Source organism: Sphaeramia orbicularis, chromosome 14, assembly GCF_902148855.1.
Source record: "Sphaeramia orbicularis chromosome 14, fSphaOr1.1, whole genome shotgun sequence".
Taxonomy (NCBI): domain Eukaryota; kingdom Metazoa; phylum Chordata; class Actinopteri; order Kurtiformes; family Apogonidae; genus Sphaeramia; species Sphaeramia orbicularis.
This window is the reverse complement of record NC_043970.1, coordinates 19343811-19365530: the sequence shown is the minus strand read 5'-3', so window position 1 is coordinate 19365530 and position 21720 is coordinate 19343811. Positions and strand designations below refer to the sequence as shown.

Here is a 21720-nt window from a genome sequence, read left to right as displayed (position 1 = left end):
TACCAGGACTGTACAAATGAAATTAAGCTGACCAGACAAAACATGAAACATGTTGTCTTCATGTTTCATGTGAGGTCATGTTCAAGCTCGTGGGTCGACAGAACATGAAGGTGTTTCCTCCGTCCACGTGGTGTTGCTACTGCAGCCTGTCTGAGGAGCATCAGTGACAAGAATACATTAATGGTTTTGTTTAACCTTTAAATGAAGCTCAACTGCTCTGATCCCATCGTGTTTATAAAGAAATAGATCTAGAGTGAGCAGCGACAGATTACTGAGCGGACAGGCGGATCAGACCGCAGACCAGCAGCTGATGTAAACAAGCTGCACCGATCCGCCTCTCAACTACAAATCCCAGCATCCTCTGCTACTAAGAGCTAATTCCAACACTTTGTGATTTATTTCTGTGATATTTATTAAAACTGGGTGTTATTTCTCAGATGGTGTTGGTGGGATGATTGGTGTGATAAATGTAATATTTGATGTAAATAAATAGCAGGTGCCGCTGCTCGGTGATGAGCTGAAGCACCGCCCCTCCTCCTCCTGCCTGGCACCGTAAATGTTATTTATGAATGCCTATCGCTCACGGGCGTGTGCACGCACGGATCTGTATTATTATGGTTTATTAAGAAGGACACACTGGACAGTACTCGGAGCCAGCGTTTAGGTACGTTCCGGACCCAGCGGTGCAGCTTCAGTGCGGTTAAATCCAGCATTTATTTCATTGTGGTCGGTTCGGTCCTGGCAGCGGCAGAGGCAGCGGCGGCGGAGCGGCAGGCGGAGCGGTAGGTGCTCTTTAATAATACTGGGTCAATACACCGCTGCTGTGCGCCAGCCCGCTGCTTCACCCCTATACCCGGAGGAGCTGTCCGACAAGGTAAGCCTGTCACTGCCTGCGAAGGGCTAGAAGGACCATCTGTTTGTGGTTCCCTGTCTGTCTGGCGGATCCATCCCGCAGCATCCCGCCGTGTTTTCCTCCTCACACGCCGCTTTGGGAGCTCACAGGCCGGCAGGCGTTCATCACCGCCGCCGCTAATATTAATATTATTACCCTATATTCATTCAACATTAATCAATCTGTGAGACATTTTGGCTTCCCCAGAAGTACCCTGAGTCAGCGGTAATCTGGAGACGTGACGATAAATTAACGCCTGTCTGTTATTCCCTGGGTTTGTTTGTGAAATCACCGCAGCTAGCTAACGCGTTGTGCTAACGCGGTGAGCTAACGCGGCATGCTAATGCGGCGAGCTAACGCTGCTAGCTGAGGCTGGGCAGGTCAGTTAGCTGCCGCTAGCTAGCGGCTGCCCCTGGATGCAGCCGGGCGGCCGGTCAGTGTAGCTCTCCATTAGCCCCGAACACCTGCCAAATAAAGCAACCAGAGCCCTGGCAGACTGTGCCGCTGTCGGGGAAACACAGACTCTGTCAGCAGTTTTATTGAAACGACCAAAATGTGTGCTTTTATTGTGCCGACCTTGACAGTATTAACGAGATGACATATTATTTATAGCAGGCTAGCAGTTCAGGTGTTAGCTCAGTGATGTAACCGGCTGCATTTACGATTTTTCGTTATTTCACTACACGAAGCTATTGTCAATGTTCTTGAGATTATTTTCTCATTTGTTCCACACTCAGTTCAAGAAGCTCCATTCTTTGCCGCGTTAGCGTCTCTCATTGAAAACAAGCTGTTAGCCACATGCTAGCAGCCGCCGGAGATGCCCCGCGGCCTCAGCCGGAGAGGCGGCTCTGTTCACCGGCCTCCACCACGGGAGACAGTCCGTCATAAACACCGAAACACCGCCTTTATTTAACCACAACAAGCCACGTGTTGGCCTGAGTCTCATTAAGGCAAAAATAAATCAACTATTACCACAGCTTAAACCATGTGTGGCCTCTGACCTCTTTTTAGGAGCTAAAATCTGCAGATCTGAGGCGAAATAATATATTGATTAACTGATAGACAGGAAATTATTGTTGATAGTTGAGTGTTTAAAGCATTCATTTAGAAAAAATGGGAAATATTCTCATCTCAATATTAGCATCTTTAGTGCTAAGGTTGGCATTTTTATACACTGTCATCTTAATGTTTTTCTGATTTTAGCTGTTGTCGAACAAAATAAGGAAAACACTACAGGCATTGAAAAGATGCCATGTGAATCTTTTACTGTTAACTCACATTATATTAACAACAGTTGTGTTGTCAACTAAGGTTGTCTGGCCAAAAGATGACATTACAATATTTTAATTACAGTCTTGATCTGCAGTTTGCCATCAATTTGATGAAAATGTTCATCAGTCATTGATGTCAAATAGTTATTTATTATAAACCTAAAAGAGTGATTTTTGGTCCCAATTGCAGGCTGAAAACAACAGTCTGTTATTCATGGCTTTAAATAGTTATAATTAGTAAGACATAAAAAGACAAAAATAACCAAGAGAAGTGACAAGATAAACCCACACCACCGCCTGAGTTCATGATTTAGTTCTTATTTTGTTTGTTTTCTGTATTTATATTGATACTTTATTTATGTTTTCAGAAGCATTGCTTAAAAATGTGTCAGTGCTTTGATCTTGGGGAATAAGAACTGAATTTGCACAGAATGCAATTGGAGTTTTTATTCAACAACAAATCAATACGAAAGACCATTATTTGTGGTTTTAAACTGCTTGATGGTCAGAACATTTCACAAATCTGAATGTAGTGATTTATTTTAATGTTGCCTTCATCAGCTTTAAATAACATATTGGTGAAATCTTAGCTATCTCTAAACCCAAACCTAGAAATGAGTACAATGTCAAAATTAATACATATTGGGCTCATTAGTTTGTCTGTTAGAGTACTTGCTGCTGTAACCTGGAAACTACAAAAATTACATTAAAACAATACAATTTGTACATAATCTTCATATTACAGTTGTTTGGGATTGCAGTAACCCTTTCTTTCTTAAATATTTTGTCAACCTAACTGGATCCTACCTACTCAAACCTAAATAGACTATTTTATCATAATTTCCACATTGTTTCTCCACATCTTTTAACAGACACTCTTATGACATCGTCTTTGTGCGACTTATTCTTCCTCTGCTATGAGTTTAGTATTGATTTAGTACCAAGGCCTGTTTTGTGGTACTTTGGTCTGATATTTCAGCAAGAGACTGTATATATTTTATTTATGTATTTTATTTTTTTATATCCTACATACAATATATCGTGCACACAAATGTATTTAACTTCAAATGTTCAAATCTTGATGCTGAAAAATGGCTCTTCTTCATAAGGTGTGTGGATATATAATTTAAAAAAATATTATATTCGTGTTGCAGTGGTGGCATGAAGTTAACAAACTAGACAATATCATTGCGAATTGCAGTTACGTGAATGACAGTCGTCAACTCCGGTTTCAGTATCAGGACAGTTACCGTTGGGTCCGTTTCTTGTCATCTGGTACGGCTAAACCAATATTTGTCATTATGACAAACTGTCAAATTAAAAAGTGGCCTACATCAGCAACACCATAAACCATGTCAATGTTGTAAACGGCCTCGTTATGTTCATGTTCATCTACAGAAATGTGATTCCCTCAATGTTGTCAACATCACAACTCATCAGACACCAGTGGCTTTGTTAGTTTAATAAGCATCATATAATGTCCATAAATGGTCATGTTTGGATTTAAGTCTGGAAAGCTACTAAACTAAATGTCAAGTTTAGTCAAATTAATGTGCAAATATCTGAATCACTGAACATTAAAGTCAAAACAGTTCAGCATGAAATTGAATATAAAAACTAATCAATAAAAATTAGTGAAACCTTTTTTATTTGAAAACCAAAATCAAATTTTTCCTCAGATTCAGTATTTGCAGTTGAAAAGCCTGATATTAACCATTGGCCGCTTTCGATGATGAATTTTGTCAATCATTCTATCATCATATAAGAACTGATCAAACTGATTATTCAAACTCGAGATTGTAACATTCTGTTTCCTAAATACAGAATACAGTTGCATAAGTAGTACATATTTTGGCCATGTTAATTGAAAATATGTAAACAGTCTCGGTAACATAAGAGGAAAAAAAAAAAGCCTATTAGTAATGAAATTAATTTTTTTTTAATTTCAGAAATTTAACAACATTGTTAAATGTTCTCTAAAACCATGGTACTGTTTTTTTTCTGTGATAATTGTTGTGCTGTGGGACTTTTACTATTGATTTTTATTTGTGATTGCGTCGTTGTCAGAATGACCAATTGTCATATCTAATGACTGACGTCACCTCTGTCTTTTCCAGGTGAGCTGTCGGGGAATCATCTGACCAACAATGTCCTTGTAAGAGTGGGTGGGGCTACCTGGCCCTGAGGTGGTGAGGAGGAGGAGTCTTGGCCCTAAGCCCCTCCCCTTACAGACAGACAGACAGACCGACAGACGGGCGTGGCTCTCCCCTCCCTCCTCCTCTTCCTCCTCCTCCCCTTTCCTCCCCATTCTTTGACCCTGCCTTCTCCTCCCCTCCCCCCTCCCCCATCTCCCCCGTTGGCCCCGCCTCCTGTGGTCACCATGCTGTGGTCACGCTCCTGTTGGAGACTCTGAGGACCCAGAGACTGGAAGGCCACCCTGCTCAGCCGGGGGACTTCGACCTGGTGAGTCCCATCCACAGTCACATAAAGACCAAATACAGGGTGTCCAAAAAGTGTCTTTACAATTTAACACATTTATTGTAAAAGTAAATGAATAGACAAAACTTTGGAAAGATATTGAAGTATTTTTTCCTCATTTAATACACCTCTATATGAGCATTAGTTGTACGAAGGACACAAAGATGGTACTGGATTTCTTGCCATGTTGGCTGTATCGTAGCCTCGTTGATGGAGTCAGTGGCATCAGTGATCTTTTGCTTCAGGTTGTTGATGTCCCATATCTTCAATACACAATATCTTTAACATAATCCCATAGAAATAAATCCAGGGGAGTGGTATCAGGCGAAGGAGGTGTCCAGGGAATTGGACCATCCCTTCCAATCCACCGGGCTGGAAATGTTTGATTTAGGAACCCACCAGCATGCAATCCCCAATGTGGTGGTGCACCATCTACCTGGAAAATGATGGTTGGTTGAAGGTCATCCAGTTGTGGTGACACATATTCAGTGGCATATGACATATGTCAAGGGGAACATATGTAGTAATTGAAGTAAAATAGACCAATGATTCGATTGTACATGATACCACAATATGATTCAATGCTCTGATAACCACTGAGTACATAGAACAAATCTGATTAACATATCTCATCCTATGTGTTAGTAATAAATGTTTAAATTGAAAAGGTACTTTGTAGACACACTATAAGTTTAGTTTATTTCAGTCATTTTCATTTTGGTGGATCTCATGTTTAGATCCTTACTTTCTCATGATCACGTAGCCTTCCCCCATTGTTGTATAAAACTGACACCAAGCAAATTTCATTCAAAAACTATGTCAAAATGCAGGAGGATTTTGGTGCTGTTTTTGTTGGACTAGCATGGTTTGATGGACGTGCATGGTTCTGGAGTCTGGAGGTCCTTTTGCAAGACAATGTTGCGTTTGTCAATTAAAATGCATAATTCAACATAATTTTGGACCATTTTATTGTTACAGATGTGATTAGAAGCATCCACAACATCCAAAGAGCTAAAAACAAAACTTGCTCAAGTCTACTGAAGATGAAGTGCAATCATGAGATCTGTGACAATTTCAGTCATTTTATTTTGACTGATGGTCTTGATACTGATTTTTAGAATTAATCTAAATGCGATAGTGTCATAAATGGCAGATATTCTGCAACTCCATTGGTAGGGAAAACAGATTAAAAAAAAATTAATAATACACATCCATGCTTTCATGCTTTTAGAGATATAAAGTGACATATGTAACTCATGGAAATGAAACACAAAATTCTCCACATGTACCCTCAACACACCACATCCAGCTGTAAACACCCTGATACTAATGTAGCATCATAGGTTTGAGGTTCCTCTTATGGAGTTCACATTAAAAGAAATCTGTCATCTGTATGTGGTCCACCTGTCCTTTAGTTTGAAGGTGGTTTGACAAGAACTGTTCATGTTCCATCAGGAACTGATGCTGTTATATCTTCACACTGGATCTGAAATAACATGTCAAAGTCATTTTAACACAATGGGATGGATTACTGGAGACACAGACTTACTGTTGCTGAGTCTGTTTGGTGTGAGGGCTCTAGGTCACTTTAGTTCAGAAGTTTAGGAATCTCTTTCCTGATGTCCTTGAACTACCCACGATGTTTAGGTTCTGTGGTTGCAGTCATTCTTACAAAGAAATTTTTATGTTTTTTTAAATTAACATATGTAAAGTCCTATAATTTTGTCCATATAATTTTTTGACCATATCTTTGTAAAAAAAAATGTAATTCCCCCAAAATCTAAACATTTTGCAAAACAAGTCTACTGGGGATCTATGAAAAGTCATTTTGGTGAGTTTCAGTGCTTATCACATCAATTTTACACCAATTTGGTTTAGGTGGTGCATATACTGGTTGGGGTGCTGTATCTAAAGTGTACAATGTAGGGGAAACCCCTGCATCACAGCTGGACATTCAGCTCCTCCTCACCTCTGGAAGCATCTCTCTGACTTTGTAGCGCTTTCAGATTCATGCGGTGTTTGGTGTTTGTCTCAGAATGAGGGGAAGTTGCACTTCAGTTAACAACCTGCTGAGGCTGCAGTTCCAGTCTTGGCCATTAGAGGACACTAAAGCACTGGGCTTATATCCTCCTTCATTAGAGTCTAGAGTTACACTGAGGTAACATTGAAGCACTGTCTTTTTTTTTTTTTTTAAACCTTTATTTTAAAGATTAAAGTTAACAAAGATCAAACATACAATCGACAAGGCCACAAGAACTTGCAATTGAAGCATCGTCATGTAATCTAAGGATACATGAGCTGTGACATCCCGGACCAATACGCTTAATTAGGCAGTCTCAAAAATATCAATTTGATCCTAACTGATTCTGTCAATTATATTTTCGGGGTGGGGGGGCTCTTTTTTTTTTGGCTATTATTCCCCACTTTTTCAATGTAATAAGAAGTTTTTATAATACAGACAAGTCACTGAGTGAACCCAAACTCATTCTTCAAATTTATGGAACAGCAATTAGTTATAACACATAGTCACAGTAATAAACAATAATGTTTGTCATTATGACAAACATTATATATGCATCCCTCATGCTGACTTTAAAAAGTTATATTGTTGTATGTATGTATGTACATGAGGTTGTGCAGCTTTTTAACATTGTATTATTGTGAAGTAAGAAGCTTTGTAGCTGTGTTTATCTCAGTTTGCTCTCTTCTAGTCCCTGCTGGACCCCAAAACCCTCGCAGAGTGCTGGAACCCAGATGGCTTGATGCCTGGTGAGTGAAACAATGAGAGGGTCCTTTTGAATTTTATTGATTCTGTCTCTTATTGATTCCCTGTTCCAATTCTAAAATGTACTTTTCTTTTATATGTAAACTGACCATTGAACTGATGATATGAGCAAAATGTCTGATAACGTGAATCACAGTATGTTTACATAATCACTTAAATAATTTGATAGCTCCAGAAATCCGATGATGATTAGAGTTTTAGAATGCATTCAAATGGCTCACTGACATGTTTGTGTTTCCTCTGTGTCCAATCAGAGAGCAGTTACTGGCAGCTGTGCCCTCCCTCTAAGTCCGGCCTGCAGGGGGGGTTACTGAGCTCAAGTTTCCCTCCGGGTCCAGTTCCTCTGGTTCCCCCTGATGGTCACCTGCAGGAGGACGGCCCTGCCCCTCAGCCCCTGGTGCCCAGCACTTCCGCGTCCGAGCTGTCCCTCCCTGGAGCGGCGGCTCCGCCTGGCGGAGGCCCCGGACCCCCACCGCCTCCCCCTCCCCCGCCAAAGCGCCACTGTCGCTCGCTGTCGGTGCCTGAGGACCTGTCACGCTGCCGCTACACATGGCGGCCAAGCGCCTCTCGGGTCTGGACCCCCGTCAGCCGGCAGCAGTGTCACGGAGGAGCCGGAGGCGGGGTGGCAGGAGGGGGTGTGGCGGTGGCGGGAGGAGGAGTGGCGATGGGAGCAGGAGCAGCGGGGGGCGGAGCATGTCCCCTGCGTGCCCCCAGCTCATCACTGAACTCATCCCTGCATTCGTCGTCCAGCCCCACCTTCTTCAGCCTGGCGCTGTCTCCAGACTCACCGTTGCCCTGGAGCTTCCCCTGGGACCCCAGTGAGGCGGCGGCGGGGGGCGGAGCCTGCTGCTGCTTCTTCCCCTCGCCGTCATCCTGCTCCTCATCGCCCTCTCCGCTGCATCCGCCCCCTCCTCCCCAGCGGCGATTCTCCCTCTCTCCTGTGCTCATCAGAGACTCGACCGCCTCTGCCTCCTTCCTGCCTCCTCCTCCGGTGCCGAGCCAGGCGGTGGTCCCTCCTCCCAGCTGCCCCACTGCTGCTGGGGCGGTGCCCGTGCCCGCCTCGCCCTCCTCCGCCTGCAGCACGCCATCGTCCCTGCGCCGCAGCCTGCCACCACAGCTCCCACGATGCCACTCGCAACCATGTGACCTGCTGCTGCTCAAACCGGGTCTGAAGAGACGCCGTGACCACGACCGACCCTGCGCACGACCCGTCCTCGACTTCACCAAGATGACACAGGTACAGTGAGTCACAAAGAGTAGAAGCTAAGAAGTATGTTAGACTGCACCTCCCAGGATACATTTCACCACAAAACACTGAATCTCAGAGCTTTATATTGTTATACAGAGCAGTTGAATTATAGACCAGATATATGCCACGTTTCCACTACATGGAACCGACTCGGCTCGGGTACCAGATCCTATTCCTGGAGACCGTTTCCATCACAGGATACTGGCGACTTTACAGTACCTGGACGTCGTAGCGATGTGGCGTGTTACTTCTGTGTCGTCTGCTCAGAGTTGCTGATAAACTCGCTCATTGCGTGTTGTCTCGTTGAGCTCATGCTGAATTTTTATATCTGAACCTCCTCGATAAACCATGGTGTAGTTTTGCGGGCTGTCATCATGTGGATTAATGATGCGTTCCAGGCCATTTTTTTGAGCTCATAAGTCACGACTTCAAATCACGAGTCATGACTTTGTAACGTTCCAGGCAAGTCACGCCAAACTGCCTGAGCGCAAGGAATTGTAGTAGCTAGATGTAAACAAACCAGCATGGTGGACCATATTTTATGCTCATTTACAATCATTTCTATCGCCAAAGGTGCTTGTTCTTTGCTTATTTTAGGGAAACAGAGGAGGAAAAATGGCGCATAAGGCAAGAGAAGCTGTTCTACCTTTTATGTTAAGTTATTTATATATTTGGATATGTATTTGTACAGATCTGTCTTGGCGGAGGTCTGCGCTCTCTGAGTGCTTTTCTTGTTCATTCAATGGACTGAAAACAAGCTAATGCTGGAGTAGCTGCTGATTATGCAGAACATTTGCAGATAAATAATGTCAGAGCAATACCTTGTTTTGATAAACAATTTGCATAAACACCGTATCCATAGGGGCTGCCATTGCTACGTGACGTCAGAACTCGGAACTGAGAGTACATCGATCTAGTACGAGTTCATGGATGGGAAGTCACAGGTTTGACTGCCATTCCAGTGACTTCTCACTGGTAGAGGGTTGGAAAAACACGAGTTACGGGTTGCCTGGAACACAGCATAACCTACTGCTATATTTACTGTCAACTTTCGCATCTGTTTTTTGTAAAACGGCGGGTCACAGAGACAACTCTTTGACCAGTCAGTGGTCTGCAGTGTTTACATGTCACCTTTTAGTATCTGTTCCCCAGTCCTGGAACCTCGGCGGAGGTGATACCAAAAAACTAGTACTGGGTACCAGATTCCAGGTCCTTTTTCGTAATGGAAACGCAAAAAGGCTGAGTCGAGCCAATACCACATAGTGGAAACACAGCAAAAGTGGGCTGAAGCAAAAAAGTTACTCTGTAGAAACAATTTGATGGCTTCTCTCTGTGGAAGTGACAGCTGAGGCTCATGGGTATTGTAGTATTTAATAGATTTTCCCAGAGACCTTAAATGACACCAGAACAATTAAGCATGTTTTTATTAGTTTTGCTGTCTTTCAGGTAAGGTGCTTAAGTAATTTTAGTTTAAAGAACTGATTAGCTTCAGCTATGTTTTAATAAAATTTTGTAAGTTAAGTAAGTAAAGTAAATTTTATTTATAGAGCACTTTTCACAGACAGAGTCACAAAGTGCTTTATCAATTCAAATCAGAATCAAATTAAGTTTACAGAGACCCAACAGAATCCTTCAGGAGCAAACACTTGTGATTGGTGACAGTGGCGAGGAAAAACTTCCCTTTAACGGGCAGAAACCTCGAGCAGACCCAGACTCCTGAAGGATGGCTGTCTGCCTTGACCAGTTGGGGTTAAAGAGAGAGAGAGAGAGTAAAGGAGGAGAAAAGAGAGAGCGATAGAGATATAGAGAGACTGGGGGGCGGGGGGGGGATGACACATGGAGTACGTTATGATGAATACATAGAGTGTAATCAGTCTGTGGTGGTCCTGGGTCAGGTGGGAGACTAAAAAGCCTTTTTGAACAGGAGGGTTTTGAGGTGTTTCTTAAAGCTCTCTACAGAGTCCATGGACCGTAGGTGTAGAGGCAGGTCATTCCATAGACGTGGTGCCACAGCTTTAAAAGACCTGTCACCGCGTATGCTAAAACAGGTCCGTGGAACCATCAGCAGGTGCTGTCCTGAAGACCTCAAGCTACGAGTTGAGCTGTAGGGCTGGATCAGGGAAGCAATGTATTTTGGGGTTTGAACGCCAAAGAGCTGGAAAACAGAGTTTAACTTTTAATTCTAATTTAAATTTTTGTAATTCTGGGTTATTTTCCAACAAATGGTTAAGACTGACATTGGACTGCAACAAAAAAAATGTTCCTTTCAGTCAACACTGGTAATTACCGTGGTAAATGTCAAAATTTAAAGGTTCATTTTTGATCACCCTTTTTACGTTGTTTTGCCTTGTCATTATGTTTTTTGGGTGAGTAACTAATGTTAACCCAGCTGACCTCTGACCCTCTCTTCATCCTACAGACCCGCAGTATTGACCCTCAGTGTCTGGAGCGCGGCGGCAGGCTGGCCTGCGGCGGTGACATCTGTATGGGCATGGAGCCCTTCATGGGTGACTTCCGGGGCTCCTGCTCTCCAGCCGAGTGTCTGGGCCGGACCAGCATCGGACCGCTGAGCGAGAGCGACGAAGAGTGCCGTGAGGATGATGATGATGATGGGGAGGAGGAGGTGGCCGAGCGCGAGGCAGCGCAGCAGGCCGTGTTTGAACGAGACTGTACAGAACTGGACCTGAACTTAATAGAGGAAAACTGACGTGTTTGTAAATGAAGGCTGTTCTCTGTTTTAATTTAGGGTTCTTTTCAATTCTCTAAGTCCCGCCCACTCCACACTCTGGGCCTCCCTGCCACCAATCAGCACGCTCTCAGGAACAACACCTCCTCTCCTCTCATTGGACGAGCTGGGGGAAAACGAAGCTGATTGACGACAACAGTGATGATGTGACTACACTGACGGACTCGCCGCTAACGTCTCTCCAGATGCTTTGTAAATTTTGAAATGCGGTTTGGATCGTTTAGAGCAACTCTGGTCGCTGGCACTGAGATGACTCCTCGGTGGTTTGCTTGTCCGGATGGAAGTCTGGAGCCGTGTTGCCATAAAACGTTAGGCCAATGTGAACCAGACTTTGCATAGCACCACAAGAACAAAATAAGCTCTAAATCATTCTAAATCAGTCTTTTAAAAATCAATAAAATTATACTAGGTTGACATGAAGAATCTTAGGCTTCATTTTTCTCATAATTACGAGATCAGGATCTTGATGTTGCCTATCTTTTATTCTTTGGTAAATTTGGTGCATTCCCAAACATTTGAGTGTTTTTTGAACAGGGCAAAACTCAAAGTAAGCAAGAAAAACATGTGCCAAATTGAAGGTGGTTCCCATAACCTTTTCTAATGTGAGAGTTTCAAAATTTCATTAATGAGAATATGGCTGCATTTGTTTTTGGCTCCTGAATCCAGATCTGATTGTTCGCATTCCACCTTAAACTTGAGACAAGCTGACATCGGACCGCCGAGGAGTCTGTCAACCGGAGTCCAGGCGTCTTCCACCGCACAGAGTCCTGGTGAAACGCTGTGCAGGCCGATGGACTGACACCGTCACAGAGCTCACCTGAAGCATCACCACACAAACACACGCATCCATGAACACGCGGATCCACAGAAAGAGTTAAAGAGTTTTCACACAGTTATTTCCAACCACATTAGTTGTTGTTCTTGAACCAGTTCCATTCAGGACTTATTTAACCTCAGTACCTCTAGTGTAGACATTGATCAATAGTCGGTCTGTAGAGGCCAGTTTAATAACATTAGAGGAGAAAAAGCAGATTAGCCATCCCTGACCCTCATTGTGAAACGTTGACAGAACACATTATGTTCGTCTGAAATTAATCATCTTTCACTTTATTAGAAACTGTTGGACTGAATGTCAGAGTCAAAGTAGTAAATAAATCTGTATTATTGAACATTAAAGTAATCAGTTTAAAAAATGAAACTTTTAAACAGTTACAGCTCTGTCAAAGTCATTTAGAGCAGAACAGAGAATTGTGGGTCATGAAACTCTACATAATCTGAACCGGTGCGTTTTCCACAGTAATACAGACGAGAGCTTTGAATGTACTTGCATATCTTCACCTTGACTCATCTGATCTGAGTTAAAACTCAGATAATAAATGACCACATAACAGCAGTACATGAGCAAAAAATTTTCCCACTGGTTTCCTTTCTACATTGTAATTTCCATCCTTTCCTTCTAATCTGTAGAAGATGAGAATGACTCATACTTCAGACAAACAGTAAACCTGGTATTATTTGGTTTGTGCTGCTCAACCTGTTTTCCAATTTCATTTAAATGCCCCGAACGGTTTAGAACTAGGTTCTCAAACCACTACAACCCAGGTTCTGTGTTGGTGGACTAGTGGTCTGTTTGCATGAGGTCAGTCTGTGTTTTACCTGCAGTAGAACCAGGAAGTTTATGGAAGTAGAAAAGCTGATATTAGAACCGAGAGAAAAGGCAAAAGGTCCAACAGATCAAACTGTATATAACTATATATTATCGGTGCCTGTACTATTCATTACCCATTGAAATCAATGAGTAATGAAATATCTCCATCAGTAGTTCATGATTAGACTCGACTACACACGCGACCTATGCTGAAGACATGACAGTAAAAGACATTGCATTTTAGTTTAACATAAACCCTCACAATGCCCATGACACAATCATGTAATAAGTGTGGTGATGCATTCAGGGGACTGTCGACGTGTGGTGCTTTCCCATCATGCCTCACTGAGGGCAAGTAGCCACTGATGCTGTTGTTCACCTGAGTGTTGACACATTCCTGTCACTGCAAACCCCTCACTCTGCGTATGTGTTTGCGTGTGTGTGTGTGTGTGTGTGTGTGTGTGTGTGTGTATGTCTGAGAGATCATGTGACCTGTTTCAGTCCCGATGTGATTTGCCCACATTCACACCTGACCATCTGGAATCTGACCGATCGATCCACAGACTGTGTATAAAGATGGATGTAGTGACACCTGAATGTGTAGCTGGAATATTCAAAATGCATACAATACTGGATGATGCAACCAAAAGTGTCATCATTATCCAAATGGTTTCATCAGTTGATATCAATAATTCTTAATGCCAATCATAAGTGTCAACGCAAGTGAAAGCTGATGAATCCAGATAATTAGCTGTGGAATTATTTGACAGATGAGATGAAAAACAACACCAAAGCAGCAACAATGTTAAATTATCTAAACCAAAAATTGTAACAAGATGAATCCAAAATATCTAAAACACACAAAATGCAAGGTGACAAAAGGGTGTAAAAAAAATGTAACTAAACAAATATGATGTAAAAAATGCAGCAAAATCAACTAAGTTACATACAAAAATTTTATAAAAACTACATGAGGAGGATCTGATTATCTTCATCACCTGGCCCTTTCATAAGCTCCGCCCCTCTCAGTGTTATAACCAGGGGAATGAGTAACAAACTACACTTTCAGTGTTACCAAAATTTTTCCAAATGGTAATATCATTGTTTTCACATCTCTTGATGATATATAAAAAATAAAAAAAATAAAAAAAAACGGGTTCGGTAACCACACCTATTTTGGTTCTACATCACATCGTCCATCTTCATCTTCAGTCTGAGGGTCAAACTAATGGCAGACATAGATCTTATCCACAGCCAAATGTTTAATGTTGAAATGAAATGATTACTGAGTATGTCGAAATTTATGGAATTTAATGCATTGAAATGTTTTTTTTGTTTGATTGTTTGTTTGTTTTTTGGGGGGGATTTTTTTCTCGAACATCAGTTCAAAATCCAAAGATAGTTGGTTTAATATTGGAGAATGAAATTGATCATATTTTGACATTTGAGATTCTGTAAACTGGGTAATAAAATGTTTAAAGGAAATGATTATGCTGCCAAAAAAACAATTAAGATAAATATTTAAAAAAAACTTAAAGAAGACAATCAAAATGCAGACATCAGCTACGTTTACATGCACAGAATAATCATGTTTTTGCTCTTATTCAGCATTTTACATGTAGTTGTACATAGTCTGATTAATGATGACCTAACACATCTATAAAGAGCTGAGTGATATGGTCAAAAAACTAAATCTCAGTTTCTTTCTTTAGGATTATGGGCGAATCACAGTCAGTTGTCTTTATTTTCTGTCTATATGAATTCAAGGCAGTTTGTTATCAGTGTTTCGAACTGTCTTCAGTGGAAAGCATATAGAACTCAAAGGTTACCAGATGATTTCACTCTGGATGTGGATGACACGGCTAAAAAAAGTTCATATCAGTCGTTAAATTATCACAGTAACAGTCAAATGTTTGTGTCTGTAAGTTTAAAGGTTGATTTTTGGCTTCTTAATGGAAAGCTAAATAAGCTAAAGCTAAATACTAAAGCTAAATAAGGTTAAGATATTAATAAAATATACCAAAATGAAAACTGGAGAAAATCTAACAAGAAAAGTGATGTAAAGATGAAAAAATAAAGGATGCTTCTCTGGTTTAAAATGATTCATAAAAGACACAAGAAGACAAAAATGAAAAATGTTATTGAATTATATTGTGCTAATTATTATCATTTTGTCACCCAGCTCCTATTATTGATGAGTTATTGAAGAAATTGACACAGAATTCTGTTTTTACTACAAATCCATATTGATTTCAGATGTTGGTTTTCAGTTTGTTTAATTATCGTATCAACCCTGAAAAAACATATCAGTCAGTCTAACAAAAAACAATGATTTACTCTTCACATTTAAGAATATTATCATATTCAGAACAACAGTGTGCATGTAAACGTAGTAAATGTGGTTGTTTCATTTCAATCCTGAAGGCACTAAACCAGAGATATTGTCAAAAAAATACAAAAAAGTTAAGGTGCATAAAAGATTATATGAAAATAATTGTGGAATCTGAGAGTGGAGAATCTGAATTTTTCAGAATTTGTGTCACTGAAGGGTCAGACCTCCCAGAAACACTCACTGTCCATAATTAAATCATGTTTTCTGTTCTTTTTTTTATCCACTAAACACTCACTCTGGTTGTTTGTCGATTGGTCCATAACACTCAGCATAAGCCTTAACTGAACATATTCTATTATTCTGTAAAGTAAAACAGAAAAAAGGAACCTAATGGAGAAGAAAAGGAACTGTGTACTGTAGCTGTTAACTCTTTAGTCCTTCTGTTCTTTCTTTTTTGCTGTTTTTTCTTCATATTTCTGATCTGAGGTGTCCACATGAACGCACTGTGTCTGAAAACATGTTCAAAGAGGCTTCATGATGGAGGGACGAGCAGTCGTGTACAAAGTTAGCAGAGAAACTCGGACATCTCCTGTCTTTTAGAAATGTTTTTTATTGTATGTGTTTTAAAAAAAATGATGACATGGAAATTTGAAAAGCAGTTTGTGAATAAATTAAGTTTATTGAGAATTATTTTACAAAGAAAGGTGAAAAACTGGTGTGTTTATTGTCTTCTTTTCTGTCTTCTTTTGTCTTCTTAGCATATACTCCTGTGATGAAAAGGTAGAAGTCAGTGATCGTAGAGGGAGAAAAGTCAACTACAACTCCCAGGATGCATTTCACAGTTTCAGATTTGGTTAGCTGCCTGTTTAACCCTTTATAGGACACTCATAGAAATACTCTGAAACTCAACATTTCAACTTTTAGTGTGTTATTGCAGGACATAAGACTTTATTACTTTTGTGAATCTTTTCAACATTTTTTATTGTCATAGAATATCAAGGTCCATGAAGTTACCATATTTGGTTCCTTACCCATAAGTGTCAAAAAAAAAAAAAAAAATCCTGGAAGTAAATATAAAAAATCTAAGAAAACACATGGAATGCAAAAGGAACATGTATTTTAGAACAACATAAGTGCTGATCCAGACCCCTGTCCACATCCACATTCTCCCTTTGAACATCATTCCCTGCATTAGTACCATTACTTCATGGTACCTAACAAAGCAGGTACACTCACTGTTCATGCAGAGGTGGACCTTACAGACCCTGTAGACACCATTTGACCTGAGATTGTTGCTTCACTGTCCTCACTGTAACTGTTGTTGTCACTGTCTCGAAATATGTGTGGAAATGACCAAAAATAGTCACTTGCCCGATAAAGGGTTAAAAATCCAATACAGTTTTTATTCATATCTCGAGGCACTTTGCAAATTCAGATAAAGGCTTTGAAAAGACTATATGGAGAGGAGACCCAGCAAATCCTCCAGAGCAAGTCAAACGTGACAGTAAAGAGGAATAATGTGTTTTACAGAAGACAAAAACATCAAATGAAACCAGGCTCCAGGCTGGGGGGCATCTGCATCAACTGGTTGGGTATGAGTGGACAAGAGCAGAGAGAAAAGAACTACAAACAACCCACTTGGCAAGATGGAGTCAATGAGCACCTCCAGAACCAGAGATACCTGGAGGCAGACATGGTGAGGGGGAATAAAATATTTGTATCTCTTCTAATCGTAATAAACCAACTAATTCTTCATAGATAAAGTGTAACTCAGTGGTTCCCAACCTTTTTTGGCTCGTGACCCCATTTTAACATCACAAATATCTGGTGACCCCAGACATTCAAAACAGAGCCTTTTTTTTTTTTTTTTTTGCTAAAACTAAAATAGTTTTCTATACTATGTTGCAAATAAACGTTAATTTTAGATGACATTTAGTCTATATAATGTATATTATTATGGACGGAGGCAGAAATTCCAGGTGTAGATTACTGCACAAAGTGAGAATTTGATTTTCCTTGGTCAGGATATGTACAGTCAGTCCAGCTTGGATTTACAAGGCTGACAATTAATACTGAACAAACAAGAACTCAAACTATGAATTATGAAAGAGCTACAGCATCTGAAACTGACCACAATGAACATTTGAAAGATAAACAGTACCACACTGCTTCAGTTTCAGCTTCAGAGTTTGTCATGTCTTTTATGTATTGGGATTGTCTCTGTCAAATCACCATATATATATATATATATATATATATATATATATATATATATATATATATATATATATATATACATATATATATATTTTGTTTTTTCTAATCAAGCTTTTTTTTTTTAATCAATTACTAGAAATTCCAGGCGACCCCACGTGGGGTCCCAACCCCAAGGTTGAAAAACACTGGTGTAACTGGTTAAAGGTAATCAATAGGAATAAAACAGGAATGTGTCTAAAAACAAAAATTATTCCAACTTCATGGGCAACAGTGTCCTTATAGAATCTTTACTCATACATATTTTTCGCATTCTTACATCTTTCCTCATAAGAGAAAATGCCAAGTTATTTGAAGTACATATATATATATATATATATATATATATATATTATATATTATATATTATATATTATATATATTATATATATAATTATATATTATTATATATGTATAGAGAGGAGAGAGAGAGAGAGAGAGAGAGAGATAAAATATACCCTTATTTTTGACTGTTTATTTTATAGAAGTTATAAATTATCACTTGCATCTAAATGTAAGTTGATGTCTCATTGGTAACATGTTCCACATTTAGTTTGTTGGGGTCTGTCCTGTCCTGTATGAACAACTGCTTTGGTCAAACTATGTGATATGTGAATAATGTGAACAGCTGAACACCAGCACTGCTCAGGAAGGCATTACAAGAAAGTTTTTCCAAAATATGACCTGAAACAATATAATTCCAAGACAAGACAATAATACAAGAGAAGAGTTATTTTTTATTTTCAAGATACTCAGGCACATGTGTTAGTAAATATTACAACCATGCAGCACATTACTAAAAAAACAAAGGATATATGTTTTCAGGCACTGATTCATACATGAGACCTTCATTTGAGAATGGATTTTATACTTTTACAGGTTGTTTTTTTTTAAAATAAATCCAGTGTTGCCATCTTCATTCTGTTATGGCTCATCGAAGAAAAGTAGTCATGAAAAATATGAAACAGGACAAGAAACAGTTCCATATTTATTCCAAACAGTCAAACTGGCAGAAAAGAAAACCAGCCTGTTCCCTGAAACACAGACATCAGAGATTTGTGGAGATGAGATGCATCACTCTGTCGTCAGTTCAGTTTTTCTCAGCAGTGCTGCTCTCTGAGGGGGAGGGGCTGCTTGACTCCGCCCCCCGACAGGTGGAGGTGAGTGCCGGAGCTGATGTGACGTTGATGGGCACCACCCTCTCCTTCCCATCACTCAGTGCTCTGTCACGTGGCGCCTGGATCTGCAGCCGACCGCCTACCAATGAGCAGGTAACGGTCTCAGGGTCCACGCCGGAGGGCAGGTCGAACTCCTGCCTGAACTCCTGACACCGGTACGAGTACGACCCCTTCCCGTCATCCTGCTTCTTCTCCGTCTTCCCGCTGACCCTCAGCTTCCTGCCCACCTGTTTGACTGACAGTTCCTCTGGGGCGAACTCCACCGTGTCCAGGCTGAGGGCGAAGTTACCACCATCCAGCCCTGTGTCCTGGAAGGCGATGGGCCTGAAGACCCCTGAGGAGGAGTGGTCAATCTCATCAAAGATCTTCTGGTGCAGCCTCTCCATGTACTCCATGTTCTGCTTCATCTCCTGCAGGTGGCGGAGCATCTCCTGTTCGATTTGGAAGAACAGCGGCCGGGTCTCAGGCCACAGGCTGCGGATTGGCCAGTGGAAGTCCAGGAAGGGCCTCATGGAGACGGAGGAGGGCTGGAAGACGCTGGGACACAACATTCTAACTGTGGATCTCTGACTCTGGAGGTCTGGTTCAGTTGGAGGTCTGGTCCTGATTCAGGTGATGGATTGGTCCTGGTTCAGTTAGGGGTCTGGTCCTGGTTGTGGTTCAGATCAGCAGCTTCAGTGTCTGTCTGTTCGTCTGTCTGTGTGAGGATCTGCCTGCTGCTTATATACAAACTCAGACCGGTGGAAAGTTCCAGCAGAGTGTGTGTGTGTGTGTGTGTGTGTGTGTGTGTGTGTGTGTGTGTGTCACAATCTAAATGCAGTGGGTTCCTGCCGCCTCACATACCGACACATGCCGACACATCTCAGCTTTGTTCTATTTCTGCAGCAGAACTCGTCATGGTCTCAAAGCAGCAGCTGAACTCACACTCACATCTCTGTGTTTATGAAGACACTCATCTGATTCTGTGACCCACAACGTTGCACTAATAAGAAGAAAATCAGCACACAACAACAAGAAAAAAAAAAACAAAACAATAAAGTTGTTCAGCTTCAAGATAAAATGCATGACAGTCATGTTGAAGTCAAAATATTAACAGTCAAATAATTACATCAATAATTACATTTTACAATCATGAAAATCCTTTTCATAGTTGTAAAATCACTCATATTTATGAAATCTTTTCTCTTATTTACATCATTTTTCTCATATTTCTGACGCCTTTTCTCATTTTCATGACTTCTGTCTATCAAAGTTGTCAGCTTTTCTTGTATTTATAAAATCTCTTATATCTCCAACTTCTTCACTTTTCTCACATCCATGATATTTTTTCTCGTATTCACAAAAACCCTTTATCATTTAGAATTTTTTTTTCAGATTTCCCAACTCTTCTTGCATAGTTTGAGATCTTTTCTGATAATTAAATCTATTCTCATATTTCTTTTGTTTTTTCTCATACACTGTTGCTCACAAAGTTGGAATAACATACTTTTACCTCTTCTCATGAAATGATTATAACAATGGGATTTATAGATAAGTGTAAATAAGACTCAGTATATAATCAGTGTACCTGGTCAAAGGTAATGTGTGTAAATAGGAATATAAAGAAGTATGTATCTGAATACAAAATTATTTCCAACTTTATGGTTTAACTGTTTATATAAAATTTTTACTCAAATATATATTTTTATCATATTTACAAAATCATAAAGTACAGAGTTTCTTCTCATGATCACATCTTCTCATATAATTATCAGAACAGACACAGCTCAAAGCAGATACATTCTCATAAATCCACTAAAAGTGAACAGATTACATTAAATTACATGGCATTTGACAACAGTTGATCTTCTGTAAGTTGTGAGTTTTATTCCTCCCATAAACCCTCCTTATATTGATTGATTGATTGATTGATTGATTGATTGATTATTTTAACTGTTGATGTGTTTCTTGATAAAAACCTTCAGCTCACAGGTTAAATTCTGATACATGATGGTAGAGCAGATCAGCCGGTCCTGTTAGTGAATCATCATTATCCGTTTACCACAGCCCAGCTTTATCTGTCCTCAGCCAATCACAGCTCAGGTGTGTCATCTTGAATGTTTCTTACAGATTTGTCATCATCTCATCTCTAAAACATACGGTCCTTCACTCTGAATGACTCCTAAACGCACCATGTGACGTTTGGGGGAGTTATTTCTATAAATAGGCCTGCATATGAATGAAGTATCAGACAGTCTGTTCTGTCTGTTATAAATAATATTTTGACACCTCTAAATATTCTTCTAGGACAAAGTTACAAACTATCACAAGCCCAAACAAGAAAATGTTAGGACAATATTAAAAAGGCAGATCAACACTTGCTCAGAATAAACATATATTTCATCATAGTATGTAGTATATCATGTTTTGTCTGATCATTTCATTTGTAGATACACTGTACATCATTTCTTGTTACATGTTTAATGCAGTTTTTCAAACTTTTTTTTTTACTCTTTGACACAGCAGTTACAGGGTTTGACCAGCAGGTGCCGCCATTTACTGGAATATCAACTATACTATATGATTACAGTGGCTGTGCGGAATCACATCATGAATACTACAAGCTACATATTTCATAAATATATACTGGATACTACATGTTGTTTTCTACAGCAGCATACAGTGCAGTATTTACACAGTGTCCTGCATAGTTCCTTGTCCCTGAGGCTTCTCACCATGGGTTCAATAACCAGTCAGCTGTTGAAAAACATTACATTATACTTAAATACATTTACCTTTAAGAGATTTGAAAATCATTGCAATCTGTTTTTATTTACATTTTACATAATATCCCAATTTGTCTAGAATTGTATACAGCTCCAGCCAAGTGTCTTAGTATTTCCCTGAGC

The 21720-nt window shown here is 40.2% G+C and overlaps 2 protein-coding genes across 3 annotated transcripts; one reads left to right on the top strand and one right to left on the bottom strand.

The window, feature by feature from the left end:
- Nucleotides 1–341: 341 nt before the first annotated feature.
- Nucleotides 342–15522, top strand: fam53c (family with sequence similarity 53 member C). Of its 2 annotated transcripts, none has more exons than XM_030154264.1 (5): nt 342–782; nt 4281–4626; nt 7353–7410; nt 7681–8663; nt 11095–15522. In XM_030154264.1, exons 3-5 carry the CDS (start codon nt 7404–7406, stop codon nt 11380–11382), a joined length of 1278 nt encoding a protein of 425 aa, XP_030010124.1. In that variant the 5' UTR covers nt 342–782; nt 4281–4626; nt 7353–7403; the 3' UTR covers nt 11383–15522. The 2 variants fall into 2 exon arrangements, with proteins under 2 accessions (XP_030010124.1, XP_030010123.1); XM_030154263.1 differs by having other exon boundaries at nt 342–874.
- A 2849-nt stretch (nt 15523–18371) lies between these two features.
- Nucleotides 18372–19538, bottom strand: hspb9l (heat shock protein, alpha-crystallin-related, b9-like). Its single transcript, XM_030154281.1, has one exon. It carries the CDS (start codon nt 19381–19383, stop codon nt 18745–18747), a length of 639 nt encoding a protein of 212 aa, XP_030010141.1. The 5' UTR covers nt 19384–19538; the 3' UTR covers nt 18372–18744.
- Nucleotides 19539–21720: the final 2182 nt, after the last annotated feature.